The sequence below is a fragment of the Bos javanicus genome, chromosome 27, assembly GCF_032452875.1.
Source record: "Bos javanicus breed banteng chromosome 27, ARS-OSU_banteng_1.0, whole genome shotgun sequence".
Taxonomy (NCBI): domain Eukaryota; kingdom Metazoa; phylum Chordata; class Mammalia; order Artiodactyla; family Bovidae; genus Bos; species Bos javanicus.
The window spans coordinates 27,099,856-27,122,838 of NC_083894.1; the positions used below are offsets into that span (position 1 = coordinate 27,099,856).

At 39.4% G+C, this 22,983-nt stretch overlaps 3 protein-coding genes across 12 annotated transcripts in view; 1 reads left to right on the forward strand and 2 right to left on the reverse strand.

Moving 5' to 3' along the window:
- Window positions 1–153, reverse strand: part of PURG (purine rich element binding protein G) — a 40,693-nt gene extending 40,540 nt beyond the window's left edge. For all 3 annotated transcript variants that reach the window (XM_061404422.1, XM_061404421.1, XM_061404420.1), the window contains exon 1: window positions 71–153. The gene's annotated coding sequence lies outside the window, so the exon portion shown is untranslated. The remainder of the gene's footprint in view (window positions 1–70) is intronic.
- On the reverse strand, window positions 106–1,111 carry LOC133240108 (uncharacterized). Its single transcript, XM_061404731.1, has 2 exons — window positions 997–1,111; window positions 106–665 (listed from the first exon to the last, which is right to left on the reverse strand). The coding sequence occupies exons 1-2, from the start codon at window positions 1,109–1,111 to the stop codon at window positions 106–108; spliced, it is 675 nt and encodes a 224-aa protein (XP_061260715.1).
- Window positions 452–22,983, forward strand: part of WRN (WRN RecQ like helicase) — a 128,245-nt gene continuing 105,713 nt past the window's right edge. For 2 of the 8 annotated variants that reach the window (XM_061404411.1, XM_061404412.1), the window contains exons 1-3: window positions 613–930; window positions 12,896–13,075; window positions 22,677–22,778. In XM_061404411.1, the coding sequence (XP_061260395.1) occupies window positions 13,073–13,075; window positions 22,677–22,778 (105 nt within the window). In that variant the 5' untranslated portion in view covers window positions 613–930; window positions 12,896–13,072. Of the gene's footprint in view, window positions 543–607; window positions 931–12,895; window positions 13,076–22,676; window positions 22,779–22,983 lie in introns of those variants that run through there. The other 6 variants (XM_061404419.1, XM_061404413.1, XM_061404417.1 and 3 more) reach the window with 6 other exon arrangements.

The following is a 22,983-nucleotide window of genomic DNA, read 5'->3' on the forward strand; positions in this document are numbered from 1 at the left end:
TCCCGCTCTGCGCCGGGCCGCCCGCCTCGGGCTCGGCAGCCCCCGGGTCCCCCAGTCAGCAGACACTCACATCAGCACTACCATCATCGCCGCCGCCGGTGCCCTTCACGACCGCCGCCGCCGCCAGTTCTCGGCCCCTCTGTGGCAGCCGCCGCCCCCTGCCTGCTCCCCCGCCGCCGCCGCCGCTCGCACCGCCCCGCGCCGGAGCAGCCGGGCAGGGGCATCGCCCGCGGCGCCCACCGCCGCCGCCGCCGCCCCTCCAGCGGCCGCTGCGGGGGCCGCCGCCGCTCTCCGGGCACCGGCCCGACGCCCGCCGGGGAGGAGGGGAGGGGGCGGGGAGGGGGGCGGCGGGAGGCGGGCAGTGGACCCCGCCTCCTCCAGCACAGCCCGCTGAAGCGAGTATCGGGTCTCGGGCTCTCCTCTGCGGCCCGCTCTGACGGAAGCCCAGCGCGTGGGACTGGGGAGTGAGCGTGAGGTGACCGGACAGGTGTGAAGATGGAGACGAGGACCCGGCTGAGGGGAAGCTGTTCTGACTTCTCCAGGTACCGCTGAGACGTAGGACTCGGGCGGCCCACCGGCGCCCGCGCGGAGACTACACTTCCCGTAGGGCTTAGCGGCGGCGAGCCCCTCCCCAATTGCGCATGCGCGCCGAGTAGCCAGCTGGGCTTGGGTGGGAGGGGCTGCAGCTCAGCGCTCCGGGAGCGGAGGACTTGGGGGCGTGGCGGAGCCCGGACGGAGGGGAGGGGAAGGTCCGTGTCCCAGGAGTGACGCGTCACTGTGTGCGCCGTGATCCTCCCGCGTGGGCTCCGCAGCGCGGGAGTCTGTTGAATCGGTATCGAACCCTGATACCTGGTTCGAGGCTGTGGTGTTGGGTCGCTGCACAAGTCATCCAGCTGATGGACGAGTCCCGTTGAACTGGCTCATCTCAGGGTAACGTGTCCCTCCAACCTTGCTTCAGGCTCCAGGCCCTGGGGTATCTTTCTAGCCTTCTCTTACCTGGAGGTTCTGAGTCCCACAGAGTAGGTCTCTGGGCTTTGGGTGGGAGGTTCCTTAGGGATGGGCATCTTCGTTCTCCTTTTCCGCCTCCCTTTTGTGTAATGTAACAAATCATGTTGGATTTTTGAATTCAAAATATTCAGTCTTTAATTTTGTTTTTGTTGTTGTTATTGTTTTTTTTTCCCTGGTTAAAATTGAGTTGTTTTCTGGTTATGTGTCAGTATGTAAATATTCTCCTTACAGAAGCGGATATTAACATCCTTAAGATGCTAATTTAGTAGTGTTTTAAATCAGAGTACTTAGGCACGTTAATTTTTAGGGAGTTGAAGTCTATGGGTAGGGCAGTTAGATTTTCATGCTATTGAACAGTGATCTCCCCTTCTTAATTACACAGATATTTACCGAGCGCCGCTCTAGGTCCATCAGTGAACAAAACAAACACAAATCGCTCTGTTTTGGGAAGTTTACATTTTGGAGAGAGATAGGCTATAAGTCAAATGCCTGGTATGTCAAGAAGGTGACAATTCCATGGAGAATAATGAAGGAGAGATGAGGAGTGTGGATGAGGGTAGGGAACTGAAATTTTAAAGTAAGGTGGTCAGGCAAGGCCTGGCTGAGAATGTAATTTTTTTTGAATTAGTGTTATTGGAGTATAGTTGCTTTGCAATGTTGTGTTAGTTTCTACTGTACAGCAAAGTGAATCAGCTACACGTATACATATATCCTCTCTTTTTGGACTTCCTTCCCATTTAGGTCACCACAGGGCACTGAGTAGAGTTCTTTGTGCTATGTGGTGGGTTCTCATTAGTTAGCTATTTTATACCTAGTATCAGTAGTGTATTTGTGTTAATCCCAGTCTCCCAATTAATCCCCCCCTTCTCCCCACCTTAGTGTCCATACGTTTGTTCTCTGCGTTATGTTTCTGTTTCTGTTTTGCAAATAAGATCATCTATGCCGTTTGAAGAGGAATTAAAAAGCCTCTTGATGAAAGTGAAAGAGGAGAGTGAAAAAGTTGGCTTGAAGCTCAACATTCAGAAAACGAAGATCATGGCATCTGGTCCCATGACTTCATGGCAAATAGATGGTGAAACAGTGTCAGACTTTATTTTTGGGGCTCCAAAATCGCTGCAGATGGTGATTGCAGCCATGAAATTAAAAGTCGCTTACTCCTTGGAAGGAAAGTTATGACCAACCTAGATAGCATATTCAAAAGCAGAGACCTTACTTTGCCAACAAAAGTCCGTCTAGTCAAGGCTATCGTTTTTCCAGTGGTCATGTATGGACGCGAGAGTTGGACTGTGAAGAAAGCTGAGCACCGAAAAATTGATGCTTTTGAACTGTGGTGTTGGAGAAGACTCTTGAGAGTCCCTTGGACTGCAAGGAGATCCAACCAGTCCATTCTAAAGGAGATCAGTCCTGATGCTAAAGCTGAAACTCCAGTACTTTGGCCACCTCATGCAAAGAGTTGACTCATTGGAAAAGACTCTGATGCTGGGAGGGACTGGGGGCAGGAGGAGAAGGGGACGACAGAGGATGAGATGGCTGGATGGCATCACCGACTCCATGGACGTGAGTTTGAGTGAACTCCAGGAGTTGGTGATGGACAGGGAAGCCTGGCGTGCTGCAATTCATGGGGTCGAAAAGAGTTGGACACGACTGAGCGACTGAACTGAACTGAATGCTGTTTTTCTAGATTCCACATATATCGTTAATATATGATATTTGTTTTTCTCTTTCTGACTTACTTCACTCTTTGTTCGTGTTAGTTGCTCAGTCGTGTCCAACTCTTTGCAACCCCATGGACTGTGGCCTGTCAGGCCCCTCTGTCCATGGGATTCTCCAGGCAAGAATACTGGAGTGGGTAGCCATTCCCTTCTCCAGGAGATCTTCCTCACCCAGGGATCAAACCCGGGTCTCCTGCATTGCAGGAGGATTCTTTATCCTCTTTGCCACCTGGGTAATTTTTGAGTAAAGAGCTGAAGGAAGTGAGAGAGCTAGTTTTGTGGCTATCTGAGGTAAACGAAAGTGCAAAGGCTCTGAGGGAACCTGCTTGGTGTATTTGAAGAGCAGAACTCTATAACTGGTTAATTAAGCAACAGCTTTCCACTGCCCTTCTGTCCAGCCCCAGGTAACCTCTGATATGCTCGCTCTCTATGAATTTGCTTATTCTAGATAGTATATGCAAGTGGAATCGTATTTGTTGTTTTGCACTTCTCATGATGTTCTCAAGGTTCATCCACGTCGTACCATGTATTAGAACTTAATTTCTTTTTATGGCTGAATGTGTTTCCGTTGTGTGTACATACTATATTTTGTTTATCCATTCATCTGTTGACAGACAGTTGGGTTTTCCCCCCTTTTGGTTATTGTGAATAATGGTGCGCTGAACACTGGCTTACAAGGATCTACTTGAGTCCCTGTTTCCAGTTCTTGTTTCTTTTGGGTCTGTACCTAGGAGTGGACTTGCTGGATCATATGATAATTATGTGTTTAGCTTTTGGAGGAACTGTTTTCTACAGTGGTGGAACCATTTTACCTATGAATTTTTTTTTTTGGCTATGCTTGGTGACTCACGAGACTTTAGTTCCCTGACCAGGGATTGAATCCGGGCCACAGCAGTTAAAGTGATGAGTCCTCATCACTGGACTACCAGGGAATTCTCAATTCCATATGAATTTGAGGATTAGCTTTTCCATTTCTGCAAAAAAAAAGGGCCTTTGGAATTTTGATAGAGATTGTGTTGAATCTGTAGATAGCTTGGGGTTGTATAACATCTTAACAATATTAAGTCTTCTTTCCGTGAACACAGGTGGTGTTCCATTTGTTGTGGTGGAACTTGTCTTCTTCGTGAATGAAATGTCTTCTTTAATTGGCAGCAATGTTTTGTAGGTTGTGATGTACAGGTTTTTCATTTCACCTCCTGGGTATTTTATTTTTTTAGATGCTATTGTAAACGAGATTGCTTTTTAAGTTTCCTCTCAGATTGCTCATTGCTGTTGTCTAGAAACTCAGCTGGTTTTTGTGTCTTGATCATGTACCCTGTAACTTTACTGAATTTGCTTATTAGATCTAGTAAGTTTCTTGTGGTTTCTTTGGGACTTTTTTTTATAGACGCAGTCATGTCATCTGTGAATAGAGTTTTACTTCTTTCCAATTTATTGCCTTTTATTTCTTATATCTAATTTCTCTGGGGCTAGAAATTTCAGTGCTCTGTTCAATAGCATTGGTGGAAGGAGTATCTTTGTCTTGATCTTGATTTTAGGTGAAAAGATCTTCAGTCTTTTACCGTTGAGTATTATGTTAACTGCGTTTCTCATAAGTGCTCTTTATTGTGTGGAGGAAATTCCCTTCTCTCCCTAGTTTTCTGACTTTATATCATGAAAGAGTATTTGATTTTGTCAAATGCCCATGTCAGTTGAGATGGTCAGGTGTATTTCCTTCATTCTGTAGAAGTTACGTATTACATTGATTGATTCTCTTATATTGAGCCACCTTTACATTGCTGGGATAAATCTCACTTGGTTATGGTATATAATTCTTTAAATGGAAACATTTTTTAACAGAATCACTCTGACTTCTGTTTTGAGAAGACAGTGGAGGTGACGGAAATAAGAGGTAATGTGGCTTGAATCAGGGTTTTCCTGTGCAGGTGGTCAAAGATGAGAAATGCCTCCTTTATCGTATGTCAAGTTTCTATATTTACATAGCTCTGTTTCTGAACATGATATCTTTTGTTCCATTGATTTATATCTATTTTTATACCAATTCCACACCATTTTAATTTCTGTTTTTGTGTACTGCTTATGTTTAATAGAGGAATTCCCTGGGGCTTCCTTTGTGGCTCAGCTGGTAAAGAATCCGCCTGCAATGTGGGAGACCTGGGTTCGATACCTGGATTGAGAAGGTCCCCTGGAGAAGGGAAAGGCTCCCCACACCAGTATTCTGGTCTGGAGAATTCCATGGACTATACAGCCCATGGGGTCGCAAAGAATTGGACAGGACTGAGTGACTTTCCCTTTCCCTTTCCCTGGTGGCTCAGACTGGAAAGAGTCTGCCTGCAACATGGGAGACCCAGGTTCGATCCCTGGGTCGGGAAGATGTCCTGGAGAAGGAAATGGCAACCCACTCCAGTATTCTTGCCTGGAAAATCCCATGGATGGAGAAGCCTGATGGGCTACAGTCCACAGGGTCTCAAAGAGTCGGAGATGACTGAGCGACTTCACTTTAGGAGTTCTCAAACTTTTTTTTATGTTTAATAGAGTGAATTTTTCTTTATTGGTCTTATTTTCTCAAAAAATACATTTTTTTGACTGCTCTTGACTATTTTCTTCTCTTAGTGAACTTTAATATAAGCTTGTGTGGTTTGATGAAAAATCCTGCTGACATCTTTTCTTGCTGTTGCTTCTGGAGTGTATTGATTTAATTAATTTAAAGTTTTGAGTCTTAACTGTCCAGGAACTCAGTATGTCTTCTCTAGACCTTTTTTGATGTTTTACTAAGCTTGCCTAGTTGTCTTTAAAATGGGTCTTACGTAGTTTACTTTAAGTTTATTCCTTGGCAGATTGTCATTTTTGCTGTTATTGAGTTTAGATATAAATTATACTTTTTAATTGATTCTTGCTCATATATAGAGAAGTCCCTTCATTTGGATATGCTTATCTTGAATCTGGTCATCTCTGGAGTATGTCAGTCTTTTAATCAAATTGATGAAGTTTTATAAAATCAAATTACCTCAAAGTGATACTAGGGACAAGTATTTCGGAGACTTTAGCTCTTTGATAGGAGTTAAGCTTTCCTCTTGTGAAAACTGGTTAGTAATAGCAGTCAGGTGCTACCCCTGCTCCTTGCCTTAAAATGATGATCATCAGCATTTTTATTATCATCAACACCATCATTATTCTGCATTACTTCCCTTAGGGATCATATAGGTTTACCCTGTATCCTCTTTCACCTGCAGAGCAGTCAGCTTCTTTTAAAGGTGATTTGCTTTCTTTTTTGATAAATGTTTTATATATGGGAGGATTAAAAAAGAGGATGGTTTTGGAATAATTTCTTCACTGGGAAATAAGTGATTAGAATAATTTCACATTATCTCCCAATAAGTGGAACCAGTGAATTTCCCTCCCTTCCCTTCAAGCCTTTGCTTCTTTCTAACTCGTGTCTTGTCTGAATTTTATGATCTTCCACCTATAGTCTGATAGGCTAGGTCTTTGGGGCAGGGCAGAGATTCACCCTCTCTTTAGGTGTCTCTGAGGCCAAGAAGGTAGAGGTGTGGAATCTCCCTAGTGTATTGTAGGAATAGCAGAAGCCATTAGAAAAAATATCAAAGGTTTGTTGCTTCTTCTCATTTTGATCTGTAGCGTGAGACATCACCTGTTGGCATGTGATCTACTTTAGCTATTCATTCTTGAAATGAGGGCACCAGAGTGCAGTGGAAAGATCACTGGACTAGAAGGTAACTTTTGCCTTCTGTACCAGCACAGGATTGCTCGTTTTTCCTTTTACTCATTTTATATAAACTTTCCCTGTGTGAAGAAGTTAATCTGAAGTTCTTGGCATTGGATAAACTTATGGTTGCTTTCAGAATTGTATATTCATTTTCCAGTTTCTTTTTCACTCTGTCTCTATTTTTACCTTTTGCTCTTCCTTCCACACTTAAATTGGTCTTATTGTAAAATATTGCATTTTTCTTTCTGTCTGAAAATCCTGAATTTCAGCCCAACGCAGAGCTGTGCATCCTAAAGTTCAATATCACTCCCATTTATTTAAGTTCTAATTTTCTGTTGCATTGCTTTTTAATGTTATTTTAATTCTTGTTTTGATTTAAAGAAGATATGAAGCTCTGTTGATGAAATTTTGAAACTTTTGGTACTGTATACTTTGTGTGGCTAATATTTTTGTGTATTTGTCTGGGGCTAGTATTTTTATCCTTATAATTTATTTTTATTTAAGATCAGGGGTCAAAGAAAAGAATTGGCCACATACTCTTATTTTCAGTTATATTTGTGTGTTAGTTACAACACAAGCACAGAAAACTTGATTCAAACAGGCTTAACGAATAAGGAAACTTATTTTTAAAATGAACCTTGAAGGCTAAGGGAGGACTAACTTGAAGACTAGTTTAGTGCATTGATTGTAGCTTCATTTCTCATCTTTTCCATCTCCTGTGTGTTGGCTTCATACTCTGGCTAATTTCCATCACCGTGGCAAATCAGCTGTCGAAGGCCCAGGCTTCCCATTCTCAAAAAAGACATCTCTTGTGGTACTTTGATATAAGAGAAAAAAATATTCTCAGAAGCCCTGTAAACATCTCTTGTATCTCATTGGTCTGTCTTAGGTTGCAGTTTTTATTCTTAACCCAAAGCTAGGAGAATGCCTTGAGTTCACACCTGAGTTTCTGAATCATTGTGACTAGGGGAATGGGATTTATTTTACATCAGTTAGATTTTCCATGGGAGCTGGCATTTCGGGGCAGCTTCCTTGAAGCACATTGGTTTTGCAAATAACTGGTCAGTATCTGAATTAAATTTACAGTACTGTGCAAAGGGTGCAGGGTGGAATGGATGCTGGGTGGCCAACCGTCAATGTCCTTTTGATAATGAGTCTTATAAAATTTCATCTCAGCCCATATGAAGTGACAGGGGAAGAAAAAAAAAAAAACAGGCAGCCTAAGAATGTTTTAAATTGACTTACCTGAAAACTTTCTCTGTACTTTCCCAGTTTATAGTGGCTGATTTTAGCTGACTGGCTATAGCTACTTACAGAACAGAGGAAATTCATTAAAAATAATGAATTATTCAGTGGGATAGTGAAATTCAGTTATAAAGCACTTCGCTGTGCCATGGACTCAGTTCAGGTCAAGTCATGTTCCTGGTTTATGGGCAGTGCGGCTTCTCACAATGACACTGCATTATTCTTTTCCCCTGTTGCTAGCATTTTAATGACATCTTATTGTATTTATTTGGTTCTACTTATACTTTATTTCAATTGACTTTATTAACACAAATTTTAACTTACACTTTAAAAATATAAATTATATATTACATAATGTTTGACAGTTATGAATATTTAGTAGATACCTATAAAGAATTAGGTCTCTCAAAAGAAAAATCCTGTTACCTTTAAAATTGCTGTGATTACTGTAGCTGAAGCAAATGCTAATGGTGGTTTTATTTAGCGTTTATAGTTTGTTTGCCTGGGTTATTTGGAGGGAAATTAAGATTCAATAGATTAATGAAAGCCTCTTTAATTAGGGAATTTAATGAGGGCTTTGTCATGGATTCCATGGTTCTTTTTCCTCTGACCCTTCCTATTCCTATTAGTGCATTGAAAAGTAGAAAAGAATTCTCAAAAACAATACAGAAGGATACCTCATAAGTTATATCCTCTACTGTAATTACAGATTGTGCATGCTTGTGTAGAAATATGTGTGTACATGTGTCTCTGTGGGGACTTCCCAGGTGGCTCAGTGGTAAAGAATGTGCCAGCCAATGCAGGAGATGCAGGTTAATTTCCTGGGTCGGCAAGATTCCCTGGAGAAGGAAATGGCAACCAATTTCTATATTCTTGCCTGGGAAATTCCATAGACAGAGGAGCCTGGCAGGCTACAGTCCTTGGGGTTGCAAAAGAGTTGGACATGACTAAAACAACAGTGTGTCTCTATATGTATCTGTGTGTATATATATATAAAATTTATTATTGTTAGTCTCTCTGTCCTGTCTGACTCAAAGTGTCTAACCAAAATTTGGACATTGATAACCAGAGTGAATTGCTGAATCATTTAAGCTGCTTTGGTTTTATATTACGTATAACAAGGATGACTATGCTGCTAAGTCACTTCAATTGTGTCCGACTCTGTGTGACCCCAGAGACGGCAGCCCACCAGGCTCCCCCGTTCCTGGGATTCTCCAGGCAAGAACACTGGAGTGGGTTGCCATTTCCTTCTCCAATGCATGAAAGTGAAAAGGGAAAGTGAAGTCGCTCAGTTGTGTCCGACTCTTAGCGACCCCATTGACTGCAGCCTACCAGGCCCCTCCGTCCATGGATTTTCCAGGCAAGAGTACTGGAGTGGGGTGCCATTGCCTTCTCCGAAGGATGACTATACTTGTATATAAATCTTTCTAGAGAATGCTGGTTATTTTTGTAACATTAATTTTTTAAAATGTAACTATAGGTAAAACAGTGTGAGAAGTAGAGAAGTATTTTGAGTGGAAATCTTAGTATTGTGTGAAGAAATTTCCTTGGCCTACCTTCATGAAGATGGCTTTTCTTTCATTTACCCTAGGCTCTATTTAGACATTAATTTTCACACTAGACCATCAAACTGGTCCTTTTAATAATTTGACTATTGAAGCATTTGATTGATGCTGATAGTTAATGGACTGGAAGAACTGAGCTAGTGCCCCTCTCTGGGTTCATCGTTTTTAGTCCCAGTTTTACAGATGAGAAGGTAAATAATGGGCTGTGTGGGTGCTGCTCGCATCATTGAGGAATCCATAGGGTGAAGTAACGCGCCAGGCCAGTGTGAATTGACACAGAAGGCTCAGAGATGGGGAGAAAAGGAGACGTGCTCCAGTCTTAGGATAACTCCCCTCCTACTCCCCTGATTAAGTAGGTGTCCCAGACTACCACCCTGATTCATCTTTTGGCATATTCCTACTGTTTCTCAACTACTCATTCTGTAGTGTACCTCCAAAAATGTACCCCAATATTTCACTCAAAGAATGTTTTATAAAGGGATATTGACTCTTAACATTTCTAGAGATACTCAGACCAGCTGCTGGTATTGATTTGTTTACAGCTGAGGTTAGAATTAAGAGCCTGCAGGAAACTGGGTCTTGGAGATTGGTATCAGATGGGAGATTGCATAGTCATATCCATTTCTTTTGGAAAACTGGAAGGTCTGGCAAAACTGGGGCCAAACTGACCATTGGGAAGAGTTAGCTGAAGCAAGGTTAGTGCCTTCCAGTTTGTGCTGCAGCATAATGATATGGGTTATGGGTAATGCACGATTTTGATGGTTGCATATTTTTTATAATTTTCAAACATAAAAGCTTTTTATAAGGCAAACATTCAAAGATTTGCAATAGGTTAAATTATATTTGAGCATTCTTTATGTAGATCGTTTTGTCAATTACTTGATATCTATAACATGTATAGTTCTGTGCAGTAAACTTGGTTGAAAAGGGCTGTGTTGTGGCTGTATCTTTCCGTCTTAACTGTTAAGTAATTTCCTATCTGTTAATCACTTTAATTGGGTATGTGTATGTTATTTAATCATTGGGAAAGTTATATGTGTTCTTTGAATTTTCTTTCTTAATTCTCATAGGTTTACTGGAAACATAGAAAAGATCATGATTATTAATTATTACTATTATTAATTGATTGAACATATGCAACTCAATTGGTTCAATAAAATATGTCTTTATAACTTCAGAAGCTCATTTAAAAATATATTTGATTACCCTGAAGTATTTTTTGTTTACTTTAAAATTTTTTAATTATTAAAATAAATGAAAATAAGTATTTCAGTACACTTAGTTTTTTGTTTAATTTCCTTAATTAAAAAAAATTTTTTTTTGATAGGATTTGTTTAGAAATGTTCATAAGAATACAGACAGGTTAAACAACAGAAAACTTTTCCTGAGGAATTAAAGACCTGTAGTATTTTAAGTACTTTATATGCAAGTAGATTGAATTTCCTTAGATACTTACTTACCCAATTTTGATGTGTAAGACTGATTAAAGCTGGAAAGTCATTCAGTTTATGAGTTGAACATAATAGTAAATATTTATTAATCAATAACTAAGTAGTAAAGGATTATCTCAGAATTGGATTTGGTATTCCCAGAATTCTTCACACTTCAGCCTAAATCAAATGGAGTGGGGGTGTCAGGCAGAATATTCTGATACCTTTTCATAAAACATTTATTTTACTAAATAAAAGATCTGAACGTTTGAAAGTGTCTATGAGCAAAAAATAAGAACAAATTTAAGAGACTGATAAAAGAAGTAATCAGATTGAACTCAAGAAGGGTTAAACAGTTAATAGAGCCCAGATTACCTCACTAGTTTGCTAAACCTGCTCTTTTCCCTCCTGCCTATATGGAATACTATGTTTGGGACCAGTGAGGCAAAGGAAGTAGAAAAGTTGCCATTTTTCAGTTATCTTTTAGAAGATATGTTGAAGATTTATGCTGAAGACAACATTAGAAGAAGATTAATGAAAAAAGTGTTCATTGCAGTTATGAATTCGTAAATACTGGCAGTGGTCCTCAGCAGGCTTTATAGAACCTTTGAAAAATGCCTGGAAGGACATTTTTTGCTTGGCACAGAAGTTCCAAAACCAACTGGGGATGAAGAATGAAGTGAAAAATGAATATTTTGAAACATGAGAAATTATAGAAACTGGAAATGTGGGGCTGGTAACAATAGGAACGTAGAAAGGCTTTGTGTTAAGTTCAACGTAAAAAACCTGATATTCCTAGTTATGTGCTGTTTTATTCACAGAGAATCTCTTGTATATTAAAATTTACCTGTAGTTCTGAATTCTGCATTAAATGGTGTCATAAAAATGGTGAATCTCCTGAAATCCAAGTGGCTACAATGCCATCCTTTCAGCTTGAGGTGAAGAAATCTGATTAGCTATTTCATTACTGAAATAAGTTGACAGTCCAAAGGAAGATTTATAAGCTAAAGGGAAAAATTTCAAATTATTCTGTGTGAATGACTCTTACTTTGCAGATTTTTTGAAGTCTGATTATTGGCTTCAAAAAATGGTATCCTTAACTGACATTTTGAGCACTTGAATTAACTTAATCATCACTGTAGTGATCATGTGGAAAATATATTAATGTGTACTGACAACATTTATGGATTCAGAGTAAAAATTCAGGTTTGGCGGAGTGAAGTTAAAATAACTTTTAGAAGTGATTGTTTAATTGGTGTTATTTGAATCCTAAAGAAGGATTAATATTATTAGAGAGAAGCCAGTGTGTGCCTGATATGGAACTTTAGCATTGACATTCTTGATATAAAAACATTCATTTGTATTTGAAGCTTATTTAACATCATCGGAAGAAATTAACATATTTCTCAGTAGAGGAACAGGAGAAGCATTAAAGACTTCCTGCAGGCTTGAAGTTCAATTTAAGGAGATTGAATTGTTGGAGTGCTGGTTAACAGTGAAAAAGGAGCTTTCAGTATGTCAGAGCAAAGCTTCCCCTTTTGCCATTTGCTGCCATTGGTGCCAACAAAGCTTGTTCGTGATGGTTGCTCTATGGAGTATTAAGAATATGTTGTTTAAAGATCTAAATCGAGAATTTTGTGTAACTGTGTTAAACATAAAACCTAATATACAGAAGTTATTTCTTCTAAATAATTTCAAGATTGTTATTTTAAAAGTTTGAAAATTTTCATTTTATAAAGAACGTAGAAGTTTCACAGTATATTCACATTCCCAGATCCCATTCCCAGCATGCCATGAAAATAGTTTCATTTTCTGAATGTGCCATGAACTTGAAATTGTTGTCCACTTCTGGTATAGAACTTCATTTATAAATGAATCGGACAATTGAGAGTCATCATGTATTTGGGTAAAATCAACAGGTATCAAATCACTTAGCTGAATAGTTGACCCTTGATAAAAAAGAATTTTCTACACAAAAAATAACTTAGACTCCTTGTAAAAAGGATTCAGTGAATTCAATAGAAAATGTATTAACTGAAAATGGTGTAAAAGGAATATTGGAGGTTAGGAGAGGAATTAAAACGTTTCCTGAATAAGTACTCTTTAGAATTACTGTGGTAAAACAAATGTGGCTGAAAATTAAATTGGTATTGAATGTACTGAAGAACCGATTGGACTTAGGAAGCCTACTTGATATTTCCTGTCTTACAGGACCTAGAGGAGGTGTACTGTTGGGTTCTATGTGCTGGGGAGCTAGAGCTTGAGATTACAACTCTGGATACCTGTGAATCAAGAAATTGTCTTCTAGAACTTCAGTGGAAGACTTAGTATGTTCTCTTGGTGCTCAGTTTGCAGCTTTCTGATGGACCCTAAGAGCTGAGACTGCTGATGGTAAATAGAGTTACATGGGTAAAGTAAAATAACATTTTACCCAAGGAATTCAGCATGAGGAACGTCCAGAATAGGAAACTCCTGTTGAAACGGGTCTTTGAAATAATTAAATCATAACTTTTACTAAAGAAAGAAATTACAAGCACATTTGGGGAGACTCAACTAGAGAGCAAAGAAACTTTCTGAAACAAATAGTCCAAATCTTAACATTGTAAAAGTTCAGTAAGGCAAATTGTAAAAGAACTTTGAAATGAAAGGGAGAATATTGAGAATGAAATTAGCATCTTGGAGATCAAGTAGAAGAAATGTCTTGTAATACTGAACAAAGTTAAGGAAGTCATCATCAGGTAGAAAAAAATAGACATTAACAGAAGAAATTCAGGCAAGTTTTCACTGGAATGTGAATAAGTGGTATAGAAGGAAAAAAAGAATAGGTTATAGCAATTAATAACTAAACCAGTAACAGGAGTGTATTAATTTGTTATAGCTGCCATGATTAAGTACCACAAACTGAAAGAGTCAACAGAAATTTAATATTCTGTAGTTTTGGAAGCTAGAAGTTCAAAATCATGTTGTTGGCAGAGTTTTTGTTTTTTTTTTCCTGAGGGCTGTGAGGGAAAGGTCTGCTTCTGGCCTGCCTTCGTGGCTTGTAGATGACTTTTTCCCTGTGTTTCTTCAGATCGTCTTCTATGTATGCATGTCTTGTCTCTGTGTCCAGATTTCCCCTTTTTTATAAAGACATCACTCCTTTTGGATTAGGGACATCCCTAATAATCTCATTTAAATTTGGTTACCTCTGGGCATACACACTGAGGAAACCAGAAGGGAAAGAGACACGTGTACCCCAATGTTCATCGCAGCACTGTTTATAATAGCCAAGACATGGAAGCAACCTAGATGTCCATCAGCAGATGAATGGATAAGAAAGCTGTGGTACATATACACAATGGAGTATTACTCAGCCATTAAAAAGAATACATTTGAATCAGTTCTAATGAGGTGGATGAAACTGGAGCCTATTACACAGAGTGAAGTAAGCCAGAAGGAAAAACATAAATACAGTATACTAACGCATATATATGGTATTTAGAAAGATGGTAACAATAACCTGGTGTATGAGACAGCAAAAGAGACACTGATGTATAGAACAGTCTTATGGACTCTGTGGGAGAGGGAGAGGGTGGGAAGATTTGGGAGAATGGCAATGAAACATGTAAAATGTCATGTAGGAAACGAGTTGCCAGTCCAGGTTCGATGCACGATGCTGGATGCTTGGGGCTGATGCACTGGGACGGCCCAGAGGGATGGTATGGGGAGGGAGGAGGGAGGAGGGTTCGGGATGGGGAACACATGTATACCTGTGGCGGATTCATTTTGATATTTGGCAAAACTAATACAATTATGTAAAGTTTAAAAATAAAATAAAATTAGGAAAAAAAAAAAAATTTGGTTACCTCTGTAATGACCCTGTCTCCAAAGTGGCATTCTGAGGTACTTGGAGATTAGGACCCCAACCTGTCTTGTACTGGAGAGGCATACAGTTCATCCTATGACAAGAGGAAAATTTTCTTAAGACTTGGAATCCTTTCCAAGGACTCGCTGATCCCAAGAAGAATAGAGTGGAGCGCTTTAAAATATAAAAATCCTTTAAAGTCTCTGAGGCTTCCAGATGGGAAAAATGTTACTCATAATTGAAGAAAGCAGCAGAAAAGCAATGGACTTCTTACTTGTGATGTTAAACGGCAGAAGACTGTAGGAGAACATCTATAAACTGCTGAGAGACTATTATGCTCCGTCAACACATCATTCTCTTATCTGTCTGAAAAAATAGGTTTTTATATATGCAAGGGATCAGTGCTTATCCCTACATATTCTACCTGAGGAAAGCAATTGAAAAGAACCTCTGAGCAAACACTTGAATTCAGAACAGAGATCCAGGATAGGGCAGGATGAATTGAAAAGGAAACCGTAGTAAGCGATATAAACACTTACATATATATCTAAATTTATATAAACATTAAAATGGATGATGAAATTTGTAACAAAAATGTTCAGAAACAGTAAGGATTCTTGAAATAGAAAAGCAGTACTAGAAAGCTAACAGGCTGTAACAGCCAAAACTGTATCACGAAAAAGCAGTGGTTAAGGGTGGGGAAGTCAAAACATTCTTCAGAGTTTTCCCTTACTGGATGGAGAGACAGTATAAATGTCAGGTCTTGATGGGGAAGGGATATAGTTTTATTATTTTGCCCAGAGAGTGGAGTAATAGTAGTAATAGTAATAATAGTGTAAAAAGTGAAGTTTTAACACTGACAGTGGTAAAAAAGAATATGAATGGTAACTTCACCCAGTTGGAAAAATGGACAAAGCGTAAGAAGAAACCGAAGAAAGGACAATAAATATTAATCAAAAATGAAAGGGAAAGCTCAAGTTCTTATACTAACTGTGAATCAGGTGAATCTCCTTATTGAAAGACAGCGTGTTCAAATTGGCGCTGTTCAAAACCAAAACCAGAAAAACAAACCACAACAAAAATCCCACGTGTATGTTGTTTAAAGCCAGCCTTTAAAAAAGTGATAAAGGTGAAAAGTGGTAGATAGTGGTGGCTAGATAGGTGAGATTATTCTAGAAGAATCCAAACCAAAGCAAATCAAAATACATTATTTTAAAGAGGAACTTGGGATCCTTTAATGGCTCAAATAAGAAATGATAAGATTTGATTTTGGAAAAAAATGTGTGAACATTGTTCATACTCAAGAAGGTAACAGCTCAATATATAGTTTAAAAACTCTATTATTCAATGATTTCAATCCTTTCCAAGAATCAAATCAGATCAGTCGCTCAGTCGTGTCAAACTCTTTGCGACCCCATGAATCGCAGCCAGGCCTCCCTGTCGATCACCAACTCCCGGAGTTCACTCAGACTCACGTCCATCGAGTCAGTGATGCCATCCAGCCATTTCATCCTCTGTCGTACCCTTCTCCTCCTGCCCCCAATCCCTCCCAGCATCAGAGTCTTTTCCAATGAGTCAACTCTTCGCATGAGGTGGCCAAAGTACCGGTGTTTCAGCTTTAGCATCATTCTTTCCAAAGAAATCCCAGGGCTGATCTCCTTCCGAATGGACTGGTTGGATCTCCTTGCAGTCCAAGGGACTCTCAAGAGTCTTCTCCAACACCACAGTTCAAAAGCATCAATTCTTCAGTGCTCAGCCTTCTTCACAGTCCAACTCTCACATCCATACATGACCACAGGAAAAACCATAGCCTTGACTAGACGAACCTTTGTTGGCAAAGTAATGTCTCTGCTTTTGAATATGCTATCTAGGTTGGTCATAATTTTCCTTCCAAGGAGTAAGCGTCTTTTAATTTCATGGCTGCAGTCACCATCTGCAGTGATTTTGGAGCCCAGAAAAGTAAAGTCTGACACTGTTTCCACTGTTTCCCTATCTATTTCCCATGAAGTGATGGGACCAGATGCCATGATCTTCGTTTTCTGAATGTTGAGCTTTAAGCCAACTTTTTCACTCTCCACTTTCACCTTCATCAAGAGGCTTTTGAGTTCCTCTTCACTTGCTGCCATAAGGGTGGTGTCATCTGCATATCTGAGGTTATTGATATTTCTCCTGGCAATCTTGATTCCAGCTTGTGTTTCTTCCAGTCCAGCGTTTCTCATGATGTACTCTGCATATAAGTTAAATAAACAAGGTGACAATATACAGCTTTGACGTACTTCTTTTCGTATTTGGAACCAGTCTGTTGTTCCATGTCCAGTTCTAACTGTTGCTTCCTGACCTGCATACAGGTTTCTCAAGAGGCAGGTCAGGTGGTCTGGTATTCCCATCTCTTTCAGAATTTTCCACAGTTTATCGTGATCCACACAGTCAAAGGCTTTGGTATAGTCAATAAAGCAGAAATAGATGTTTTTCTGGAACTCTCTTGCTTTTTCCATGATCCACTGGATGTTGGCAATTTGATCTCTGGTTCCTCTGCCTTTTCTAAAACCAGCTTGAACATCTGGAAGTTCACGGTTCACATATTGCTGAAGCCTGGCTTGGAGAATTTTAAGCATTACTTTACTAGCGTATGAGATGAGTGCAATTGTGCGGTAGTTTTAGCATTCTTTGGCATTGCCTTTCTTTGGGATTGGAATGAAAACTGACCTTTTCCAGTCCTGTGGCCACTGCTGAGTTTTCCAAATTTGCTGGCATATTGAGTGTAGCACTTTCACAGCATCATCTTCCAGGATTTGGAATAGCTGAACTGGAATTCCATCATCTCCACTAGCTTTGTTCGTAGTGACGCTTTCTAAGGCCCACTTGACTTCACATTCCAGGATGTCTGGCTCTAGGTCAGTGATCACATAATCGTGATTATCTTGGTCAGGAAGATCTTTTTTGTACAGTTCTTCTGTGTATTCTTGCCACCTCTTCTTAATATCTTCTGCTTCTGTTAGGTCCATACCATTTCTGTCCTTTATCGAGCCCATCTTTGCATGAAATGTTCCCTTGGTATCTCTGATTTTTCTTGAAGAGATCTCTAGTCTTTCCCATTCTGTTGTTTTCCTCTATTTCTTTGCATTGATTGCTGAAGAAGGCTTTCTTATCTCTTCTTGCTATTCTTTGGAACTCTGCATTCAGATGTTTATATCTTTCCTTTTCTCCTTTGCTTTTCACTTCTCTTCTTTTCACAGCTATTTGTAAGGCCTCCCCAGACAGCCATTTTGTTTTTTTGCATTTCTTTTCCATGGGGATGGTCTTGATCCCTGTCTCCTCTACAGTGTCACGAACCTCATTCCATAGCTCATCCGGCACTCTATCTATCCGATCTAGGCCCTTAAATCTATTTCTCACTTCCACTGTATCATCATAAGGGATTTGATTTAGGTCCTACCTGAATGGTCTAGTGGTTTTCCCTACTTTCTTCAATTTCAGTCTGAATTCGGCAATAAGGAGTTCATGGTCTGAGCCACAGTCAGCTCCCGGTCTTGTTTTTGCTGACTGTATACAGCTTCTCCATCTTTGGCTGCAAAGAATATAATCAATCTGATTTCGGTGTTGACCATCTGGTAATGAATAACCTTTCCAAGAATAACCTTTATCTAATCAATGATTAAAAGCCACATGCATGCAGAAGAATTTCTCTACTGTGAATTATTCTCCAGCTTTCTTTTCTGTGTGCTTTTTATCTGGCCCAAGATGTAAGTATTATTAAGTTTGATAAAAATGTTAGGTTTGTAAACAAGTTTACTTTCAAATTCTTAACCTGGAGGCATCCAGATAGAATTTTGTGTGCAAAAAAGAGTATGTACATCTAAAAATTAAACATTTTAAATTAAAATGATTTCAGTCATATAGTTGGCTATAGGGAAGAGTTACTGAGGTTTATTTCTCTTCTGGCAGTGTGAATGATTACTACAGAATTACAAGATTTTATAGTTGTTTTTATAGAGTTGTTTATTATTTGCAGAAAACAATTTTCTGGAAGTTTTGCAAATGATCTACTCTGTATATAGCAAAACTTGTTTTCCAGTTTAATAAAAATGTGTTTTAAGATTAAGAATAGACTCTTTTCCTATGTGTGTTGTGTATATATACACATACTTTGGGATTAGCTTTCAACTTTCCTGTTAAGGGCTTTGGATTTGTGGCACCAGTTCAGTTCAGTTGCTCTGTCGTGTCCTACTCTTTGTGACCCCACGGACGGCAGCACGCCAGGCTTTCCTGTCTATCACCAACTCCCAGAGCCTACTCAAACTCGTGTCCACTGAGTCGGTGATGCCATCCAAACATCTCATCCTCTATCGTCCCCTTCTCCCACCTTCAATCTTTCCCAGCGTCAGAGTCTTTTCCAATGAGTCAGCTCTTCACATCGGTGGCCAAAGGATTGGAGTTTCAGCTTCAGCATCAGTCCTTCCAATGAGTATTCAGGACTGATTTCCTTTAGGATTGACTGGTTGGAGCTCCTTGCAGTCCAAGGGACTCTCAAGAGTCTTCTCCAACACCACAGTTCAAAAGCATCAATTCTTCAGTGCTGAGCTTTCTTTATAGTCCAGCTCTCACCTCCATACCTGACTACTGGAGAAACCATAGCTTTGACCAGACAGACCTTTGATGGCAAAGTAATGTCTCTGGTTTTTAATATGCTGTCTAGTTTGGTCATAACATTTCTTCCAAGAAGCAAGCGTCTTTTAATTTCATGGCTGTAGTCACAATCTGCAGTGATTTTGAAGCCCCCTCAAAGTCTGTCACTGTTTCCATTGTTTCCTCATTTATTTGCCATGAAGTGATGGGACCAGATGCCATGTCTTAGTTTTTTGAATGTTGGGTTTTAAGCCAGCTTGTTCACTGTCCTCTTTCATTTTTATCAAGAGGCTCTTTAGTTCTTCTTCGCTTTCTGACATAAGGGTGGTGTCATCTGTATATCTGAGATTATTGGTATTTCTCCCTACAATCTTGATTCCATCTTGTGCTTGAACCAGCATGGCATTGCATGATGTACTCTGAATATAAATTAAATAAGCAGAGTGACAATATACAGCGTTGATGTTCTCCTTTCCCAATTTGGAACCAGTCTATTGTTCCGTGTCCGGTTCTAACTGTTGCTTCTACACTTGCATACAGATTTCTTAAGAGGCAGGTAAGGTGGGCTGGTATTCCCATCTCCTGAAGAATTTTCCAGTTTGTTGTGATCCACATAGTCAAAGGCTTTCGCGTAGTCAATAAAGCAGAAGTAGATGTTTTTCTGGAACTCTCTTGCTTTTTCTGTGATCCATTGGATGTTGGCAATTTGATCTCTGGTTCTTCTGCCTTTTCTAAATCCAGCTGGAACATCTTGAATTTCTCGGTTCACATACTGAAGCTTCACTTGAAGAATTTTGAGCATTACTTTACTAGCGTGTGAGATGAGTGCAATTGTGTGTTAGTTTGAGCATTCTTTGGCATTGCTTTTCTTTGGGGTTGGAATGTAAACTGACCTTTTCCAGTCCTGTGGCCACTGCTGAGTTTTCCAAATTTGTTGGCTTTTGAGTGCAGCACGTTCACAGCATCATCTTTAGGATTTGAAATAAATATAAGCTTATTAATAACCATTAACATTTATAAAATGCCTTGCAATGTGTCAGTCAGTTTAGTTCAGTCACTCAGTCGTGTTTGACCCTTTGCAACCCCGTGGAATGCAGGACTCCAGGCCTCCCTGTCCATCACCAACTCCCAGAGATTACTCAAACTCATATCTCTTGAGTCGGTAATGCCATACAACCATCTCATCCTCTGTCATCCCCTTCTCCTCCCGCCTTCAATCTTTTCCAGCATGAGGGTCTTTGCAAATGAGTCAGTTCTTCACATCAGGTGGCCAAAGTATTGGAGTTTCAGCTTCAGCATCAGTCCTTCCAATGAGTATTCAGGACTGATTTCCTTTATGATTGACTGGTTGGAGCTCCTTGCAGTCCAAGGGACTCTCAAGAGTCTTCTCCAACACCACAGTTCAAAAGCATCAATTCTTCAGCGCTCAGCTTTCTTTACAGTCCAACTCTCACACCCATACATGACCACTGGAAAAACTATAGCTTTGACTCGACGAATGTTTGATGGCAAACTAATGTCTCTGGTTTTTGATATGCTGTCTAGGTTGGTCATAACTTTTCTTCCAAGGAGCAAGCGTCTTTTAATTTCGTGGCTGCAGTCACCATCTTCAGTGATTTTGGAGCTCCAAAACATAGTCTGTCACTGTTTCCATTGTTTTCCCGTCTATTTGCCATGAAGTGATCGGACCGGATGCCATGATCTTAGTTTTCTAAATGTTTAGTTTTAAGCCAACTTTTTTACTCTCCTCTTTCACTTTCATCAGGAAGGCTCTTTATTTCTTCTTCACTCTCTGCCATAAGGGTGGTGTCATCTGCATATCTGAGGTTTTTGATATTTCTCCTGGAAATCTTGATTCCAGCTTGTGTTTCATCCAGCATATATTTTATCTTACAACATATAATGCAGGTGGGAGTGCTAACATTTGAGTTGTTAGTTCTGATCGACTGAACCATAGATCTTCCCCAATGCCAGACTTTGCTGATGATTCAAAGAGTACAGGCAAGCACGAAGTGCAGATGGAATATTATTTTCTTTTTGGTTTTTGGAGGAACCCCAAACTCTCACACACAGATTCTAAAAATTTCCTTTTCTTCTGCATTAGTACCAATTTATGATTTTGGATTAGCAAAATAGTTTTGAGCAGTTAAAAAAAAATTGCACAAAGGAAATTGTCTTCATTTTGGAACTCCTCTCTGTTTTATATTATCTTTATTGTACAGCTTGCTGACTACCTCCCATTTTCCAGGAATAAATTAATAAATCCATCATTCCAAGCTTATTTATGATAAGCAATCTAGATAGGTTAGTTATATCTGGCTAACAACATTTTCTAGATAGATGCTCTTTGGTATTTTTTGGCTAGTAGATACCAGTGATAGGTGAGCCCTGGTGGCTCAGTGGTTGAGGTCTTCCATTCCCACTTCCTCAATAGAGTGAGTGAGTTACCTTCTACTGCTGTTAACCGTTTCCTTCTCAAGGTGTAAGAGTGAGTTTGTTCTGTATGCCAGATTTGTTTGCCAAAGTAATCTTTAAAAATTTTCTTTCATACATTATTAGTGTTATCAGTTTTGGGGGTTTATGCTTGGGAAGAGGAGAACTTAATGGATACTTGCTGGATGCTGTTTAATTTCTTCAGCATTTATAATATCAATAGGGATGACAAGCTAACCCCTAATCATAAAGAGTTGCTTTGATTATTTCATGTTGATATCATGTTTCATCATAAGAATCTTCAGGTATATATTAAAATCTGCTGTGCGTTTACTAGAAATTTGAGATGTCAGGAATAAGGTTCGCGTTTGAAGAGTTTTATTAAGACCTTAAGGCCACTTCAGTTTATTGTGTAAAGTGACATGAGGAGATGGCTCTGTTTTACCTTTAACAGAGTATGTCATAGTGTTCCTAGTCTTTGTAATTCTGTAACCGTTCTTGAAGTGCAGTTTACATTGAGGAGAGCCCTCAAAGCTCATAACAGATTTTTAAAAAATACTCCCAACGAAACTAGAGAGACTAGTTCACTTGATAGGCCAAGAGTGTAATAAAAACCCTTAATATAGAAAAGCTTTTCTGTCTTTTCAGGTAGATTTGTGAACAATTTAACAGTTTCATGAGTTTACTTAGATCTTAGGCAATATGATAAGAAAATTAAAGTTATCAAAAATTTATAAAAATTTATATACCCAGAGATTCTCATTGTGAATGAGATGAAGATTGTTTTTTGAAGAGATCAAAGTCAGAGAATAATAGAATTTAGAAACTGCTAGAAGCTTAGAATTTAGAACTCTATTAAACTGCCTCACTTATTTTAAAAAGAAGAAATACTAAATGAATGGCTTAGAGCTAGCATGTTGTTTCTTTTGCGATTCTGGCTCTTACATCCTGTGTTTGGGCCCAGATGCCACAGCTTACTTTAAATATGTATGTTTGGCTCTTCAGTCAGGTTGATTGGTCTATCTGTGGGTTTTCTTACAAAGACTGGGTTTATTAACAGAATAATTGTTCTTTGGGTTTTGCAACTAGGACCTTTTAAAGATGAGTGAACAAACGTTGGAAAGAGGAGGGCAGCGGAAACTTCCTGATTGGATGTCTGTGCAGAAGAGCTATACAGTAGAAGAAAAAAAGGTATGCAGTTCATCAGTAATTCTTTCAGATGGAAAATTTAATGTATATTTGACTGTAAACTGAGTTCATCCTCACACTTATAAACTTCAAGCCATTATTTACTTTTAGAGTTGTTGTGAATGAACCAGAACCTAGTCATTGAATGGATGAGTGGAATTAAATTTTAATTGGGTTTACAATATAAGAATTCTTATTCTGTTTTCCC